At 40.9% G+C, this 17018-nt stretch overlaps 1 protein-coding gene across 4 annotated transcripts in view; it reads left to right on the plus strand.

The window, feature by feature from the left end:
* INTS4 (integrator complex subunit 4) overlaps positions 1-16609 on the plus strand; it is a 42647-nt gene extending 26038 nt beyond the window's left edge. For 2 of the 4 annotated variants that reach the window (XM_006131918.4, XM_006131919.4), the window contains exons 17-24: positions 824-904; positions 6395-6525; positions 8297-8356; positions 9942-10101; positions 10366-10509; positions 12294-12414; positions 14573-14762; positions 16373-16609. In XM_006131918.4, coding sequence (XP_006131980.1) covers positions 824-904; positions 6395-6525; positions 8297-8356; positions 9942-10101; positions 10366-10509; positions 12294-12414; positions 14573-14762; positions 16373-16385 — 900 coding nt within the window. In that variant the 3' untranslated portion in view covers positions 16386-16609. Of the gene's footprint in view, positions 1-823; positions 905-6394; positions 6526-8296; positions 8357-9941; positions 10102-10365; positions 10510-12293; positions 12415-14572 lie in introns of all 4 variants that reach the window. The other 2 variants (XM_014577971.3, XM_006131920.4) reach the window with 1 other exon arrangement.
* The last annotated feature ends 409 nt before the right edge of the window (positions 16610-17018 follow it).

Genomic DNA, 17018 nt, shown 5'->3' on the forward strand with positions numbered 1-17018 from the left:
AGCTGGGGTGCTGCTGGGTTGGTCCAGTAGCGCCGAGGAGTGGTGCTAATGGAGCAACCCGGCAGCACCCCAGCTGCTCTGCCCCAGGCGTCCCCGATTCAGCCGCTGCTGAAACTGACCAACGGCTGACTACAGGAAGCCCGAGGCAGAGTTGCTCTGCCCCGGGCTTCCTGGAATCAGCCACTGATCAGTTTCAGCAGCAGCTGACTTGGGGACTCCTGGGGTTCTTAAGTTGAATCTGTATGTAAGTCGGAACTGGTGTCCAGATTCAGCCTGTTGAAACTGACCAGCGGCTGATTCCAGGAAGCCTGGGGCAGAGCAACTCTGCCTCGGGCTTCCTGTAGTCAGCCGCTGGTCAGTTTCAGCAGCGGCTGAATCTGGATGCCAGTTCCGACTTACATACAGATTCAACTTAAGAACAAACCTACAGTCCATATCTTGTACGTAACCCGGGGACTGCCTGTAGTGGACACCCTAAATGTTCTGCAACTTGGTTCCCTGGGTCTTCCTGTGTAACCACAAGCTAATAAATTCATATTCATATTGGAGTATAGCTTTTACATGTGACTCCTATAGTGGGGGATAAGGTGTATTTACATAATTATATGGAGTTCTCATATTCCTCCATTTTCTGTTTTTTGGGTTTTTTTTTGTTTTTTTGGGGGGGTTTTTTTGCTAATGTTTTTAAATATGGCCAATACATTTTCTATGAATGAAGAAATTGTCAGTGCTGCCTTTTGACCTGCAAGGAAGTGCAAAGCACTTTTACTTTTAAATTATTGTGTTTGGACGTTTATCAGTATTCCATGGGTTTCTTTTGTAGGCCCTCCAGGAAAAACTGTGGAATGTGGCAGCTCCTCTCTACCTGAAACAGAATGCTTTGGCATCAGCTGCTGCAAAACAGGTGAGATTGCAGAAGCCATGTCTTCCTGAGCGCAGGTTTGTTTAAGTATTCTGTATACCTCTATTTAAATAAAATAGACTTTAGTGAACTTGGATTCCAGAAGCAATGTGAATCTGTGTGTTGTATAGGATGAATAATAGGCTGACTTGCATATAACTCCACATGTACCAAAGATATTCAGAATTGTTTGGATGCTGTTTGTTTGTTTGTTTTTTTAAAGAGAAAATTACACAGCAGATAATTGGGTGATATCTAAATTATGAGTCAACTGCTTCAACCAAACATAAGAACAGCCAAACCTGGTCAGACCAAAGGTCCATCTAGCCCAGTATCCTGTTTGCCGACAGTGGCCAATGCCAGATACCCAAGTGAACAGAACAGATAATCATTAGGTAATCCCTTTCCTGTGAACCATTTCCAGCTCCTGACTTACAGAGACTAGGGACACCATTCCTACCCATTCTGGGTAATAGCCATTGATGGACCTAAAATGTATCTAATTCTTTTTTGAACCCTAGGATTATGTTGAACTCCACCTTCAATAACTTAAATTCCTTTTGGAAACTAAAAGCTCTCTGCATGTCATTTTCAGAACATCTGCCCAGGTTGATTTCATTGTAGTTGAGTGTGAGACTAACTGTAGTCTGACAGATGCTCACAAGATCAGCTGTGCTGAAGTCACTTTAGAATCATATATATGTAGGCCTGGAAGGGACCTTGAGATGTCCTTGGAGCTGTCCCTTTCCCTTAGGCATGACCGAGTAAGTGTAGACCATTCCTGAGAGGTGGTTGTCCGATGTGTTCTTAAAACCCACCAACTACAGGGATTCCACAACCTCTCTTGGAAGCATGTTGGCGCTTAACCATCCTTACAGTTGGAAAGATTTTTCCTGATATCTAGTCTAAATTTGCCTTGCTGCAGATTAGACTGATTACTACTTTTTCTACTTTACATAGACATGGAGAACAATTGATCACCATCTTTTTTGTAACAGTCCTTAATCTTCAAATAAGTGATCAGGTCCTCCTTTAGTCTTTTTTCAAGACTAAACACGCCAAGATTTTTTTTTAATCATTTTTGTTGCTCTCCTCTGAATTTTTCCTAGTTTGTCTTCATCTTCCTTGAAGACTGGTAGAAATAAAAGTCTGTTATGTTTGTAAATCTTTTTCTGATTGAAATAACTTTACTGGCAGTTCTGCACATGCTGCTCACTCCCAGAAAATGAAAGGAGAGGGTAAACTTTCTTATAGAATCATAGACTACTAGAACTAGAAGGGACCTTGAGAGATCTTTAAGTCCAGTCTCCTGCCCTCTCAGCAGGGCCAAGCACTGTCTAGATCATCCCTGATAGATGCCTGTCTAAACTGTTCTTAAATATCTCCATTGTTGGAGATTCCACAACCTCCCTAGGCAATTTATTCCAGGGTTGAACCACCCTGACAGTTAGGAACTTTTTCCTAAAGTCCAACCTAAACCTCCCTTGCTGCAATTTAAGCCCAGTGCTTCTTGTCCTATCCTCAGAGGCCAAGAAGAACAATTTTCCCCCTTCTTCCCTGTGACACCCTTTTAGATACCTGAAACCCCCCATCACGTCCCCTCTGTCTTCTCTTTTCCAAACTAAACAAGCCCAATTCCTTCAGTTCAACGTAGCTCATGTTTTCTAGACATTTAATTATTTTTTTACTCTTCTCTGGACCTTGTGCAATTTCGCCACATTTTATTCAAATGTGGTGCCCAGAATTGGACACAATACTCCAGCTGAGGTCTAGTCAGTGCAGAGTAGAGCAGGAGAATGACTTCTCGTGTCTTGCTCGCAACACTCTGTTAGTGCATCCCAGAATGTGTTTGCTTTTTTTGCAAGTGTCACACTGACTTATATTTAGCTTGTGGTCCACTATGACTCCTAGATCCTTTTCTGCAGTACTCCTTCCTAGACAGTCACTTCCCATTTTGTATGTGTGAAACTGATTGTTCTTTCCTAAGTGGAGTACTTTACATTCGTCCTTATTAACCTTCATTTTTCTCCCTTCCTTGTTACACACTTTTAGATACTTGAAAACTGCTATCATGTCCCCCCTCAAGTCTTCTCTTTTCTAAACTAAGCAAACCCAATTCTTTCAGTCTTCCCTCATAGGTAATGTTCTCTAGACCTTTAATTATTTTTGTTGCTCTTCTCTGGACCTTCTCCAATTTCTCCATATCTTTCTTGAAATGTGGTGCCCAGAACTGGATACAGTTGAGGCCTAATCAGCACAGAGTAGAGCGAAAGAATGACTTCTCATGTCTTGTTGACAACACTCCTATTAATGCAGCCTAGAATCGTGTTTGCTTTTTTTTCCAACAGCATCACACTGTTGACTCCTATTTAGCTTGTGGTCCACTATGACCCCTAAATCTCTTTCCACAGTATTCCTTCCTAGACAGTCACTTCCCATTCTGTGTGTGAAGCTGATGGTGCCTTCCCAACTGGAGTACTTTTCATTTGTCCTTATTAATCTTCATCCTGTTTACCTCAGACCTTTTCTCCAGTTTCTCCAGATCATTTTGAATTTTAACCCTATCCTCCAAAGCACTTGCAACCTCTCCCAGTTTCGTATCATCTGCAAACTTAATAGGTGTATTCTCTATGCCATCATTTAAATCGTTGATGAAGATATGGAACAGAGCCGGTCCCAAAAAAGACTCCTGTGGAACCCTACTTATGTCCTTCCAGTATGACTGTGAACCGTTAATAACTACTCTCTGAGAACGGTTATCCAGCCAGTTATGCACCCACCTTATAGTAGCCCCATCTAAGTAGTATTTGCCTAGTTTATTGATAAGAAGGTAATGTGAGACTGTATCAAATGCCTTAATAAAGTCTAAGTATACCACATCCACCACTTCTCCCTTATCCACAAGACTTGTTATCCTATCAGAAAAAGTTGTTAGATTGGTTTGACATGATTTGTTCTTTACAAATCCATGCTGGCCATTCCCTATCACCTTATTTCCTTTCAGAAGTTTGCAGATGAATTCCTTAATTACCTGCTCCATTATCTTCCCTGGCACAGAAGTTAAACTGACTGGTCTGTAGTTTCCTGGGTTGTTCTTATTTCCCTTATAGATGGGCACTATATTTGCCCTTTTCCAGTCTTCAGGAATCTCTCCCGATTTCCATGATTGTAGTGTAACTTTGCAGTACTTGAGTTAAATATGAAGTGCTACTTGCAGAGAAAGTAGCAATCTTCTTTAATAATCTAAGCATTTTTCTAATTTATTTGTGCACATTACATTATAGTAGACTATATATAATGTTGCAAATGGGATAACTTACTGCCTGAGCTGTGAACTATATATTTAGAGAATCCAGAATGACTTGTTTTGTAGCTGAAATTTGAAACTGAATGTTAAGCATTCGTGACTGCAAAGTTGATTGCGAGAGGACTGGACTCTTTTTAAAAATCAAAATCCCGACAAACCTGAAAATGCTCATTTAGATCTTAAATCTGAACAGGGTCTTTGAGACTGCTGCTTTGTGCTTACCTCTCGTGCTATCTTACTATATCAGAACAATTATCACAGAAGTGGATTAGTGAGCACCAAAAAAACTTACAGCATGGGTAGCTTGAAACTGGGTGCAAGGAGAAATGGCATTGGGAAAGAGAGAACATAGAAGCATAAGAACAGCCATACTGGGTCAAACCAAAGGTCCATCTAGCCCAGTATCCTGTCTGCCAACAGTGGCCAATACCAGATGCCCCAGAGGGAGGGATCACAACAGGTAACCCTCACGTGATCCCTCCCCTGTCACCCACCTCCGGAGAAATAGAGGCTAGGGACACCATTCCTACTCATCCTGGCTAATAGCCATTGATGGACCTAACCTCCATGAATCTATCCAGCTCTTTTTTGAATCCTGTTAAAGTTCTAGCCTTCACCGCATCCTCTGGCAAGTAGTTCCACAGGCTGAGTGAAGAAAAACTTCCTTTTGTTTGTTTTAAACCAAGCTGCCTATTAATTTCATTTGGTGACTCCTACTTCTTTTATTGTGGGAATAAGTAAATAACTTTTCCTTATTCACTTTTTCCATACCAGTTGTGATTTTATAGACCTCTATCATATCTTCCCCCCCCCCCCCCCCTTAGTCCTCTCTTTTTTTTAAGCTGAAATGTCCAAGTTTTTTTAATCTCTCTTCATATGGGGCCTGTTCCAAACCCCTAATAATTTTTGTTGCCCTTTTCTGAATGTTTACCAATGCCAATATATCTGTTTTGAGCTGAGGCAACCACAGCTGTACGCAGTACTCAAGATGTGGGCATACCATGGTTTTATAAAGAGTCAATAAGATATTCTCTCTCATTCTCTATCCCTTTTTTAATGACTCTTGACATTCTATTTACTCTTTTGACTGCTGCTGCACACTGAAAAGTAACAGAGAGGTAGCTGTGTTAGTCTGATCTCAGGAAAACAAAAAAAAAAGCAGTCAGGTAGTACTTAAAAAACCATCTTGTTAGTCTTTATTAGGTGAGAGCTTTCGTGGGGCCGATCCACTTCTTCAGATCTGAAGAAGTGGGTCGGCCCCACGCAAGCTCTCACCTTAAACCATCTTGTTAGTCTTTAAAGTGCTACCTGACTGCTGCACACTTAGTGAATGTTTTCAGAGAACTATCCACAATAACCCAAAGATCTCTCTTTTGAGTAGTTTTAGCTAAATTAGTTCGTGTGTGTGTGTGTGTGTGTAGTTGAGATTATTTTTTTCCAATGTGCATTACTTTACATTTATCATCATTAAATTTCATTTGCCATTTTGATGCCCAATCACTTAGTTTGGTGAGATCCATTTGAAGCTCTTCAGTCTGCTTTGGTCTTAACTATCTTGAGCAGTTTGGTATCATCTGCAAATTTTGCAGCCTCACTCTTTATCTCTTCCTCTAGATCATTTATAAATAAATTGAATAAGATGGGTCCCAGGACAAACCTTTGGGGACCTCACTAGTTACCTCTGTCCACTCGGAAAACTTACCATTTATTCCTACCCTTTATTTCCTGTCTTTTAACCAGTTATCAGTCCATGAAAGGACTGATACCATGACTTATACCATGACAACATCCCTCTTATACCATGACAACTTACTTTACTTGAGAGCCTTTGGTGTGGGACCTTGTCAAAAGCTTTCTGGAAATCTAAGTATACTATATCCTATAAGTATACTATATCCATTCTATCCTGCTTGTCCACCTGAGGTAGATATAGAGCATGTACACACCTCCCCTGAACACCCTTGTTTTTGCAAGGTTTCATGCATTTTATTTATTTATTTAGGGCTAGATTCTAATCCCCTTTACATAGGTTGGGTACTACTTTATTCCAGGAGTAGTTCAACTGGAATTACAACAAGACTGAGATGCTATTCCGCCTGAGTAATAGTCTCTAACTCTGACAACCACACACACACAGCAGCTGCACAAAATCTGACAGAGTTAATCATGTGGTGTTTATATTGCAGATTATGGAAGAAACTTACAAAATGGAGTTTATGTACAGTGGAGTGGAAAATAGACAAGTGGTTACTATTCACCATATGAGATTGCAAGCCAAAGCATTACAACTTATAGTGACTGCACGTACTACTAGAGGGTAAGAATTACCTGCAGGGAAAGCTTCTTGAATGGGTTAACTGCAAAAATCCAGTTCTCTCAAGCTTGGTTGCAAATGACAGAGGTAACTTAATATGTGTAATATATAATCACATGCAAACAGGTCATTAAAAGGCTGTAGGTTGAGAATAAGCTTGTTTCTTAATACATCTCCCAAGAACCTGATGAGCTACGCAGCATAAAGTCAAGTTATGAACTTGCTAAAAGTGTACAAACCATTTGGGGGTTTTTCCTCTGACCCTAGGATATGAAATACATACATACCTAATCCCTTCTAATTTGATAGAGCATTAGTCATTTTACATCTGAAAATATGGAGTTTATTTTAAAAAGGAGAATTTCAGATGCATATTAAAAACACCCATCATATTTATATGAATAGATTCCCCAGTAAATTTTTTAATAAGTCTTTTCTGCCACAAAAGAAAAATCTATCTTTTGTGAATGTTTTAGGCACAATATTGCAAACACTTAAGCATGATTAGGTGAGTGGCAGTTTTAGTTCAATTTGATTGAACGAGGAGTAACAGTAGTTCGGAATAGGAAGCCTAGTCCGAACTACCTAATCCGTGCCGCGTGTAGCCGTACGGCACGGAGTCCGCACTAGCGGACATTTAAAAATGGCGGCGCCCGGCGAGATGCAAATGAAGCCTGGGAAATTCAAATCCCGGGCTTCATTTGCAACTCTGGTTGCCTACATTACCACCCTAGTTCGAACTAGGGTGGTAGTGTAGACCTACCCTGAGTAAAGTATTATATGAGTTTAAGTGTTTGTTTGCAGAATGAGTGACATACATTGTGTCTGTAGTGCAATTGAAAGGTGTATGAGACATACTACAGTAGCTCTTATTAAGCTAGGGCATTGAAAATAGAAGCGTAGCTATTGTGGCATGAGTGGCAGGGGGAACTAGCCATCCTAACTATATACCTGTCCAGGATGCTAGGGCAGCTAGTACCTTGTGCTGCTTATGCTGCCGCAGCAGTCACTTGGATTTTTAGTGTGAACGTCTCCTTAACCTAGTTTTTAGCTTTTATTTTACCTGTAACAGAGTTGCCTTGGGAGGTCTCATAATCTATTTGCTTCAGTTTCCCATGGTACAAAGGGACGTTAATACTTTCTGTGAAATGGTAAAGACTCTATTTGAATGCAAAGATTTATTTTATGAAACTATAGTGGTGGCCTTGCACTATCTGAAAAGTCTTGCACTTTCCACAAACATGGGTTGTTCCAAAATCTCTAGAAACTTTTATAATGCTGGTAGCACTTGTGACAACGTGTTGGGGTTCCCCCGCCTCCTGCACCCCCGGAATGGCATGAACAGACTCCACCAGCCAGTAGAATAGAGGTGGTTTATTGCTTCTCCAGCATACAGCACAGCACAGATGTCATCAGGTTACAGGGCAGGCCTAGGATGCCTCAGCCCCCCCTAGGATGCTTCTAAACCCCCCAGCCTGTTGCTGAGGCTGCTTCCTTCATCCTCCCAGACAGAAACTAAACTAACTCTCCTCCAGCCCTGCCCCTCAGCCAGGGCAACATTCACCTTCCTTTATTCCTCTCCATAGGGGGTAGCTGGTCAGACAGGTTGAGACACCCTCTTTGCATAATGACTCATCGCCTGTCTTGCTCGGTGGTGCTACAGACAGTGGCCAGTGAGTTAGCAAGTTACCCCCCACTATGTCACAGCACTATAGCCAATTTTTTTTAATTTGCGGGGGAGAAAAATAAAAGGAACTTTTTATCTTCATTTCAGAGTGGAACCCCTTTTTGGAATGTGTGAAAATTTTTTACAGGAAGTGGATTCTTTTCAGAGGTGAGTGTCCCATTGTTCTTTCCATTTCTATTTTTAAAAACTCTTAAAAAAAAAATAAGCGATACAAAATCTATTCTTATGAAACCTGAAAATAAAGATATTGTGTAATTAGTAATCTTAATTAGGGTGTGTCAAACTAATTTTAAGATGAATATAATTCTAAAAAAAAAGTGTAGAAAAATTCTGCACTCTGTCTACATAGTGGGTTTTATCGTTGATATCTGGCTTTCTTTTTAAGCTCCTATTGCCACTAATAAGATGTATGCATATAGGGGCTGATCGTGCACCAATTGAAATTACTTATATCATTTTGTGTAGAATTGAGGTCTTAGCAAAAACAGAATATAACCAATGAGTAATCCTGTAGCATCTTAAAGACTTAACAAAAATATAGGATCATGAGCTATCCCTAACACATTCAGAGATATCCATTAACTCCATGAGGATACATATTTAGGACCTTATTCATGTGTCTCTCCCTTTCTGCCACCATTCTTTTCATGGAATCTTAATATAGTATTAGTTTAGTTAATGAGGCCTACTTCTGAGCCCCATAGAAACGTGCTCTGTCTGCTGTCTATAAAAACTGCCTTTTTAGCAGCTGTACCAGCAACTTGAAGGCTAGAGGAAATTTAGGCCCATATGGTTGGCCCACTTCACCCTTAGTTTTTTACCAAAATTGTTTTTGATTTTTTTTCATTTGAATTAGATGTTCTTTCCTATACCCCACTCCAAACGACGAGAAACCAAACTGCTCACCTTTAATATATCAGAGGGGTAGCCGTGTTAGTCTGAATCTGCAAAAGCGGTGAGGAGTCCTGTGGCACCTTATAGACTAACTGAAGTATTGGAGCATAAGCTTTCGTGGGCAAAGACCCACTTCGTCAGATGCATGTCTAATATAGTTAGGGTTATTTCATATAATGTTTACGAGAAAAGACCATTTGAAAGTTCCCTTCAGATGTTCGTAGCATTTGCTGATAGGATGAAACATCAGAGAGTATCTGCCCAGTAACGGTTTAAATGAATATCTCGTTCAGTGATTGGCAACCCCAGCTCTGGAGAGGAGGAGGAGTGGGAAATGAAGCTCTGAAAGTGCTGGGAGGGGAGGGGAGGAGCAGATAAGTGCGGGGCTCTGGTGCCCCAGTTTGCGAGAGGTGCATAGGGAAGAGGAGGTAGATAGAGGTGCTATGGGACCACAGGTGGAACCCCAGTGGGCTGCTGTAGCCACTAAGGTGAAGAAGGGCCACTCATGCAGCCCAGCCACTGTTCATGGTTGCCCATTCCTCATTTAGTTACATTAGGTCATTATATGACCTAATGTAGATTAGATCCACACAGGCAGGTTAAAGCAACTCTGCCCAGGTTCAGGCAGCCTCTTGAGCGGTATACAATTTTTTCTAATGCTGAAACTGAGCTTGAAACTTGTCCATTTATTCTGATATTTTTAGAATGTTTCTATTGTCATGATAGAAGTTATAAGATAAAGCTGGATGAACAAGAGGTTTGACGATGTAGCATAGTCTTATCAACTAACAGTAATAAGCACTTGAATTTTTCTTCTATATATTTTTAACACGCACAGATGTTTTATTTCTGAACTGCCCCATATGCAAGACAGTTTTGTCGATAAGCTGCTGGACTTAATGCCTAGACTTGTGACCTCCAAGCCTTCAGAAGCGGTGAAGATCCTGCAGACAACGTTACGGCAGAGCACCTTCCTTCATCTTCCTCTCCCAGAACAGGTCAGTAATCCATAGAGGAATGAAGAGCAGCCTCAGGTTCCAGGGCTAATTCTGTAAAGGTAGAGCAAGAGGCTTTTATAGCCTATTCGACTGGCTATTTATGAGGTTTATTTCCTTCAGATATTGTATAGTCTCTCCAGCATTGTCCTTAAAAAAATTAAGGCACTTGAATAATATTTAGATAGTGTCAAGAATTTTTACAAGTTTGCATCATGTTTTTTCCGTTGTACGTTTTCTCCACACCCTCCTCCCTTTTCCTTCCAGATTCACAAAGCTACCGCAACGATTATTGAACCGGCTGGAGAGTCTGATAACCCTCTAAGGTTTACGTCAGGACTTGTGGTGGCACTGGATGTTGATGCAACTCTAGAGCATGTGCAGGACCCTCAGAGCACAGTGAAAGTTCAGGTAATGAGTGATTCTTCTGAAAGGGAATGTAGTGGGGTGCAGACTCACCACTGGGGCTCTTCCTTTGGTCAGTTTGGCCCCACTCCATAGTGGCTAGACTTCAGCATGAAAGCTGGTCCCTCCCTTGGGGCAAACTGAAGTTCTTTGCTGGTCAGTGGGGCAAAGAGAGGGGAACCCAGGCCCACCCCTTAATGCTATACCCTGACACAGAGACCCTCAAGTGGCAACCACCTACTGCCTTCCTCCACTGTCCTTCTGCATGCCTTCCCGGGGCCACTTCCCTGTAGCCCTTGCACCATCTCAGCCCTTTGTATTAGGGGCTCAGTCTGGCTGTTATCAGGCTGGAGCCTCCTTCTGGGTCCCCTGACCTTGCCCAGCTCTTTTCTGCTATTGGTGCTCTCTAAGGCAGCTGGTCCTTCTCAGTTGCAGGCCAATGAGAGACTGCCCTTCTGCTCTGCTGAGCAGCCCTTTATATCTGGGCTCCTGCAGCAAGCTTTATTGCAATTGTCTCTCAGTAAGCTCATCGCCAATTGGCTGGGTTCTGTGCAAGCACTCTCCAGCCTGATTAACCCTTCCTATGCCAAAATGGGGCGGCCATTCCACTACAAAGAAACAAGAAAGTTAACTCTTTGAGAAGTTTGCATTTTCCCTTGTTATTCACCACAGCAATATTAGTATTTCTGAATTATAAATAATTGTGTACTTTATTAGCCGTGAGGAATTTTTGTGTGTAGCTAAACAGGACAGTCCATTTAGAGACTGGCCTGAACTATAGTCTAGATCAGGGCTACTCAACATGCGGCCCGCGGCGTGGTTTGGGTTTACACAGAGCTCAATGTGCAGCCCGCAGGAGGGAACCAAAACAAAAAAGTAGTAAATATAATGGTCTTCTGTTGGTATACGTTTTAGTAGTTAAATTCCTGGATTGTTATTGCTCATTATAAGTGCAGTGGAAATTGGGTAAATTATTTTATTAATATCAGCAGAATTTACTTAAATGGGGCCTGTGTGTTGAGTAGTCTTGCCTTAAACTTTGTCTTCATGCTTGTAAGTGTGAAAGAAGCTATTTGCATATATATGCAACCACACTTAAGTTGTGGCCCTCAGCATGTGCTGTGAGTATCATTGTGGCTCCCAGGGCTTCCAAAGTTGAATAGCCCTGATCTAGATCTTCACTTGCCCCAAAATTGTAAGTGTTTGGTTTGAGCCCATCTCATCTTACATAACAGCAGGAACAACACTGGAGCAGTGTCATGCCTCTTGTATATTGCAAAATCGTCAGATGGTGTCACCTTTTGTATTAAAAAAGCACTTCCTACATTGTGGATATTAGCAGAAACAACTAATCCATGGCAATAGAAAAATCTATACATCTCAAGTAGGCTGAATGAAATTATGGAAGCAGAGGAGGCTTTTCTCAAGGATATATAACAATATAAGGCCATTGCTCTCCTTTGAGATAAATAACTAAACCGCAGGAAGTTTTTTTGGGAAATGTTGCCAAGAGGTTGCATGTGGAATGATCCTAAGTAGATTATACAGCCCTACAAAGTGTTCATTACCCAGTGTTTGGTGCAGGGGAGAGAGCCACTTTTGATTTAAAAAAAATAATAATTTTAGACCATGGTCCTGAATAGCTGGTGTATAACCAGTAAAACTAGAGGATGTGGAATCTTATAAACAAAATAATGTCTGAATTCTTGTCTTTCTACTGGTAGCAAAAAAGTACCCTGATAATATGTAAATTCCAAGTACATGATTGTTTCATCTTTTTTCCCCCACAGGTATTATATCCAGATGGACAGGCACAGTTGATCCATCCTAAACCAGCTGACTTTCGAAATCCTGGTCCTGGAAGGCACAGATTGATAACTCAGATTTACCTGTCTCATACTGCCTGGACAGGTAAGAAATAATTGGTATGAATTCATATGCTTAAATGTTGCTGTATCTTTATAAACAGGAATGTATCTTGTTCTAGTTCAGTGATTTGGTTCATAGAGGGCATCTCTCACAAACAAGAGAACCTTTTTGGAAGTTTTCTGTGTATTCTGCAATTGCCATTGCCACCTTCTGCTGAGCTTCTGCACCCTTGAGGAATCTGCTTAGTACCATGTTGACCCTGCAGGCACATGGACTTCTCTGGCTGGCTGATACTATTAGTTAATTAACCAAAGGAGCTGCTGTTTGACATAACACCTTCACAGGCCTCATAGCCTTTAGAATGAGACACCAGAAACTAAACCGGGGCCACCCTTCTGGCCACAGAGCACTGGCCCAAGACCTCAGACTGCAATGAGATCCTGGAAGACTGGAGAAGGGCTAATGTAGTGCCTAAAAAGGACGGAAAGAAGGAACCAGGAAACTACAGACCAGTTATCTGGAAAACCAGTAGAAAAATGTATAAAACATTCAATTGCAGATACTTGGGATTGGTCCTGCCTTGGTCAGGGGGCTGGACTTGATGACCTCCTGAGGTCTCTTCTAGCTCTATGATTCTATGATACTTGGGAGTATGAAGGGATAATCACAAGCAGCCAATATGGGTTTACTAGAAAGAGCATACTGATCAAATTTGCAGATGAGAAAACCTGCAGAGGTTTGTAAACACTGTGGCGGATAGAACTAAAATTTAAAAGGCTCTTGATAAACTGGAGAACTGGACTGTAAACAACGAAATGAAATTGAGTGAAGACAAATTAAATACAAAATAGAATACATAGCTGGAGTCAGCTTACCTTAAGCTGAGCTTGATGGAATTCCCACGTCAGGAGGCTGATGAGAGCAAACACTCCTGTCAGCATCCCTTACTCCTCGCAACTGCGCGGAGTACAGATACTGGCTGGAGCTGCCCTCAGTATTCGATTTATAGGTTTATACTAGACCCGCTAAATTGAATGCCAGAAGATCGACCTCCGGAGCATTGATCCACAGGTAAGTGTAGACGTGGCCTGAAGGAAGAAAAACTAAATGCACAAATACAGAATGGGGGGAAAACTCGGTTGGCATTCGAACTGCTGAGAAGGATCTAGGAGTCCTGGTGGATCAGAAACTCAACTTAAATAGTCAATGCGATGCTGTTACCAAAAAAAAAAAGCAAATGTAATTTGAAGTTGCATTGTTAGAGGCGTTGCATGCAAGTCATGAGAAGTGATAGTACCACTGTACTCAGGGCTGGCTAGGCCTCAGCTAGAGTACTCTGTCCAGTTTTGGTCACTGCTATATAGAAAGAATGTAGAGAAACTGGAAAGGATCCAGATGATAGTAACAAAGATGATCGAAGGGATGGAATGCAAATCATGTGAGCAGTGGCTGAAGGGATTGAGTATGTGTAGTTTGGAAAAGAGGAGATTGAGGGAGTACATGATAGTAGTGTTTAAATACTTGAAAGGGCGTTCTAAAACAGATGAAGAAAAATTGTTCTTTCTCATCACAGAGGGCAGCACAAGAGGCAGTGGGTTCAAACTGCAGCTTAGATTCAATTTAAATCTTAAGAAAAATGTCCTAAGAACAGTAGGACACCACCCTATGGAGGTGGTTGAAGCTTCTTCATTAGATGTTTTCAAAAAGAGCTGAATAGAGCTGTCTTGGGAGGTTTAGACACAACAAATTCTGCATCTTGGGAGGTTGGGGGGAGACTAAATGATTATTTCTCACCCCGCGAGTGTACTGTTCTAGTTTAAATGCAAGCAGTCTTGTTAAAATGATCCTGGTATTTCATTGGTCTTAAGTCATGGCTGAGAATTTCTGGATCTGTTTAACCTACATAGTAAATTTACTGCTGATTTATGTTTACACTCTTCTGTGCCATATAAAATACAGTTATCCCTGATGAGATCTGAGAGTTTGATATTAATGTTCATTACTTGGATTTTCATTTGCAAAGTGCTATAGCAAATGCTAATATGTCTAGACCACCAGCACAGAGGTTGGATGTATTCTGTGTTTGATATCAATGCCAAATCAATCACATGAAAATTCACTTTCTGCTTGGTATTTTGTTGTCCAGTCAATGTGGTGACTGAGTATTGTATTAGTTTTTTTGTGTTTTTTTTCTTTTCAGAGCCGTGTCAGATTGAAGTGAGGTTATTACTGGCATACAACTCCAATAGGAGCAAGGCATCCACTAGACTCTCAAAATCCACCTGGATTGACAGCATGGAGGCTGTTCCACCATCTGAATATGGCATTGAGGGAACCATACCATTCAGCAAATCGGTCAAAGTGTATATAATGCCCAAACCTGCCCGACGGTGAAGTCAATCACTAAAAGACTTTATTTGTGGGATTGTTGGGATACATGCAGACAAATTGCTATGTTCAAGATAATGACTCAGACCAAAACAGTGTTACAGGAGAAAAAAGTACACCAGAAGAAGACAGCTACAAAATAACAAATGGCATCCCCTATCAAAATACTGGTTAATTATTATTATATGTTCTAGTTTTTGCAGATGGCTGTGAATGGTTACATCAATTACACAGACACTTCTAAATCAAACCAACAAAACCAAGACAATTCCTAATTAAAATTAGCATTTTCTCCATTCTCACTGGGCAAAATTCTGCAGTCATTAGTTTCTATCTAGGCAAAACACCCCGTGGCTTCTGTGGGTGATTTTTCTTGAGTGGTAGGTGCAGCTGGCAAAATTCATTATGAAAATATACATAGTAAGGGACATAGATATGTATTACAGTCTGTGACTGTCAAATCCAGCAGAATTTTAGTAATGTTTTGAATGTGTATTTGTGCATTGGTCCTTGTATGGGGAGTAAAAATCCTTCTCTAAAGAACTTCTGTGCCTGGGCAAAAGATATATCTCAAAGTTAAATGATTTGGGCTGGCTCAGATCTTGTGCACGATATTGAAGTTAATGGAATAGTCTGGGGTATTCATCCATGCCAAGTTTGGTGTGTTGTCTGTTTTAAAACAAAAAAATCTGCCACAAATAATGAGACTTTTTGCAGGCTTAGGTTGGTTACCTAACAGAGTAATAGCAATACATCATCTGTAAAATCAGGGACTTCCTTTCCCTAAAACGATAGGGAGGCCATATATATTTGCCAGTAACTTAAACTCTTCTTCCCAGCCTCATTCTGTGTGTCTCCTTATGAAGAATGTGTGCAGTGGCACAGGGTTAAGAGTTAACAGCTCTTTTGTTACAGTATAATGCAAACTGTCATTGTAACTTGTGCTGAGCTTACCTTGCTATAGTTAAGGTTATTAGCCTCTGCATCCATTTGATAGTCAAAGGAAGTCTAAGATTTACTTCAGTAATTGGCCACACTTAATTGTTATCAAGCTAGAGTGTGCCTATCCTTTGAGTAGGTACACAAGTGGTGAGATCAAAGGCAGAGGGAGATTTACCTAAGGGGCAGGCACAATTTGCAGCTTTGCAGTCAAGGAGCCCCATGCTCTGGGAGGTGTTATACTTGGATGCTTCTGTTGGGAAAGTGTCTTTGCGTATCTTTGTAACACAGGGCTATGCCTCCTGTGATTTACTGAAAGCACTTAGCCCAATAGCTAAATGTTGCCTGTGTCCATAAATTATTTGTAAAAATATGTATTTGCAGTGAATTGTTGAGAATTTTTCACTTGCCTGCAAATTAGCATAAATATTTTTGCATAAAACACCCTTTAAATGTGCTTTTCTACAATAAAACTGAAAACCCCAATCTAGCTGGTTTCTGTTTGTTGTAAGAGTGAACATGTATTGCTGTAGAGGTTTGTGCTAATGATAGGAGAGGTCATTACTTGTTTAGACTTGAGATACTGGCATACTTCAGGAGTTGAGATTTCTGAATTAAACCTCATTTTGTAACATTATTGCTCTTACAAATTGTTTTTATATTTCACCTTTAGGGCCCTGGTTTGAAAACAGCCTGCATCTGTAGCAACAGAGTTACCATCTAATGGCTGTATGGCGACCTAAGTTCAGTTCCCAGCGGACAGGGGTTGATGCACATCTCTTATTATGAAGCTGTATCCTGGGCAAATTCTTGATGTATTGAGCTACCTCCTTACAGATGTTCTTACACTTGTTTTACACTTTGGTAGTATTTGTATAGTTTGCCCTCCCAATAAAAATGTTTGATTCAACTTCTGTCCATATTATAAAAGCCACAACTGCTCCTCTCTCAGGCAGTCGGAGTTGAGACTCCAAGGTTTGAATGAGCCATGGGGAGAGAACTACCCAGTCAATCCTAAAAGCTATCCTGCCATGTCAGGGCGAAGCCTGTTGTGGGGCAATAGAATTAAGCTTTGACAACTACTGATTATATTTCTTATAAACCATCATGTTCCATTGTTGTTAGTGAGATGCCTTGGAAGCAGGATGTGGGAGTTACTTTTGCTGTTTTGGGGCTAACAAGTTCTGAGCTATGACTAGCCAACTGGTTTAGGACCATTGATGTATCATATTCTTCCTTCTGGAAATTCCATATTGTAAATGGAGAGCTGGACAACCTTTTCATATCACTAAGTATTGTAATGAAAATGTAATGTTTGA

This window comes from Pelodiscus sinensis, chromosome 1 (assembly GCF_049634645.1).
Source record: "Pelodiscus sinensis isolate JC-2024 chromosome 1, ASM4963464v1, whole genome shotgun sequence".
Lineage (NCBI taxonomy): Eukaryota > Metazoa > Chordata > Testudines > Trionychidae > Pelodiscus > Pelodiscus sinensis.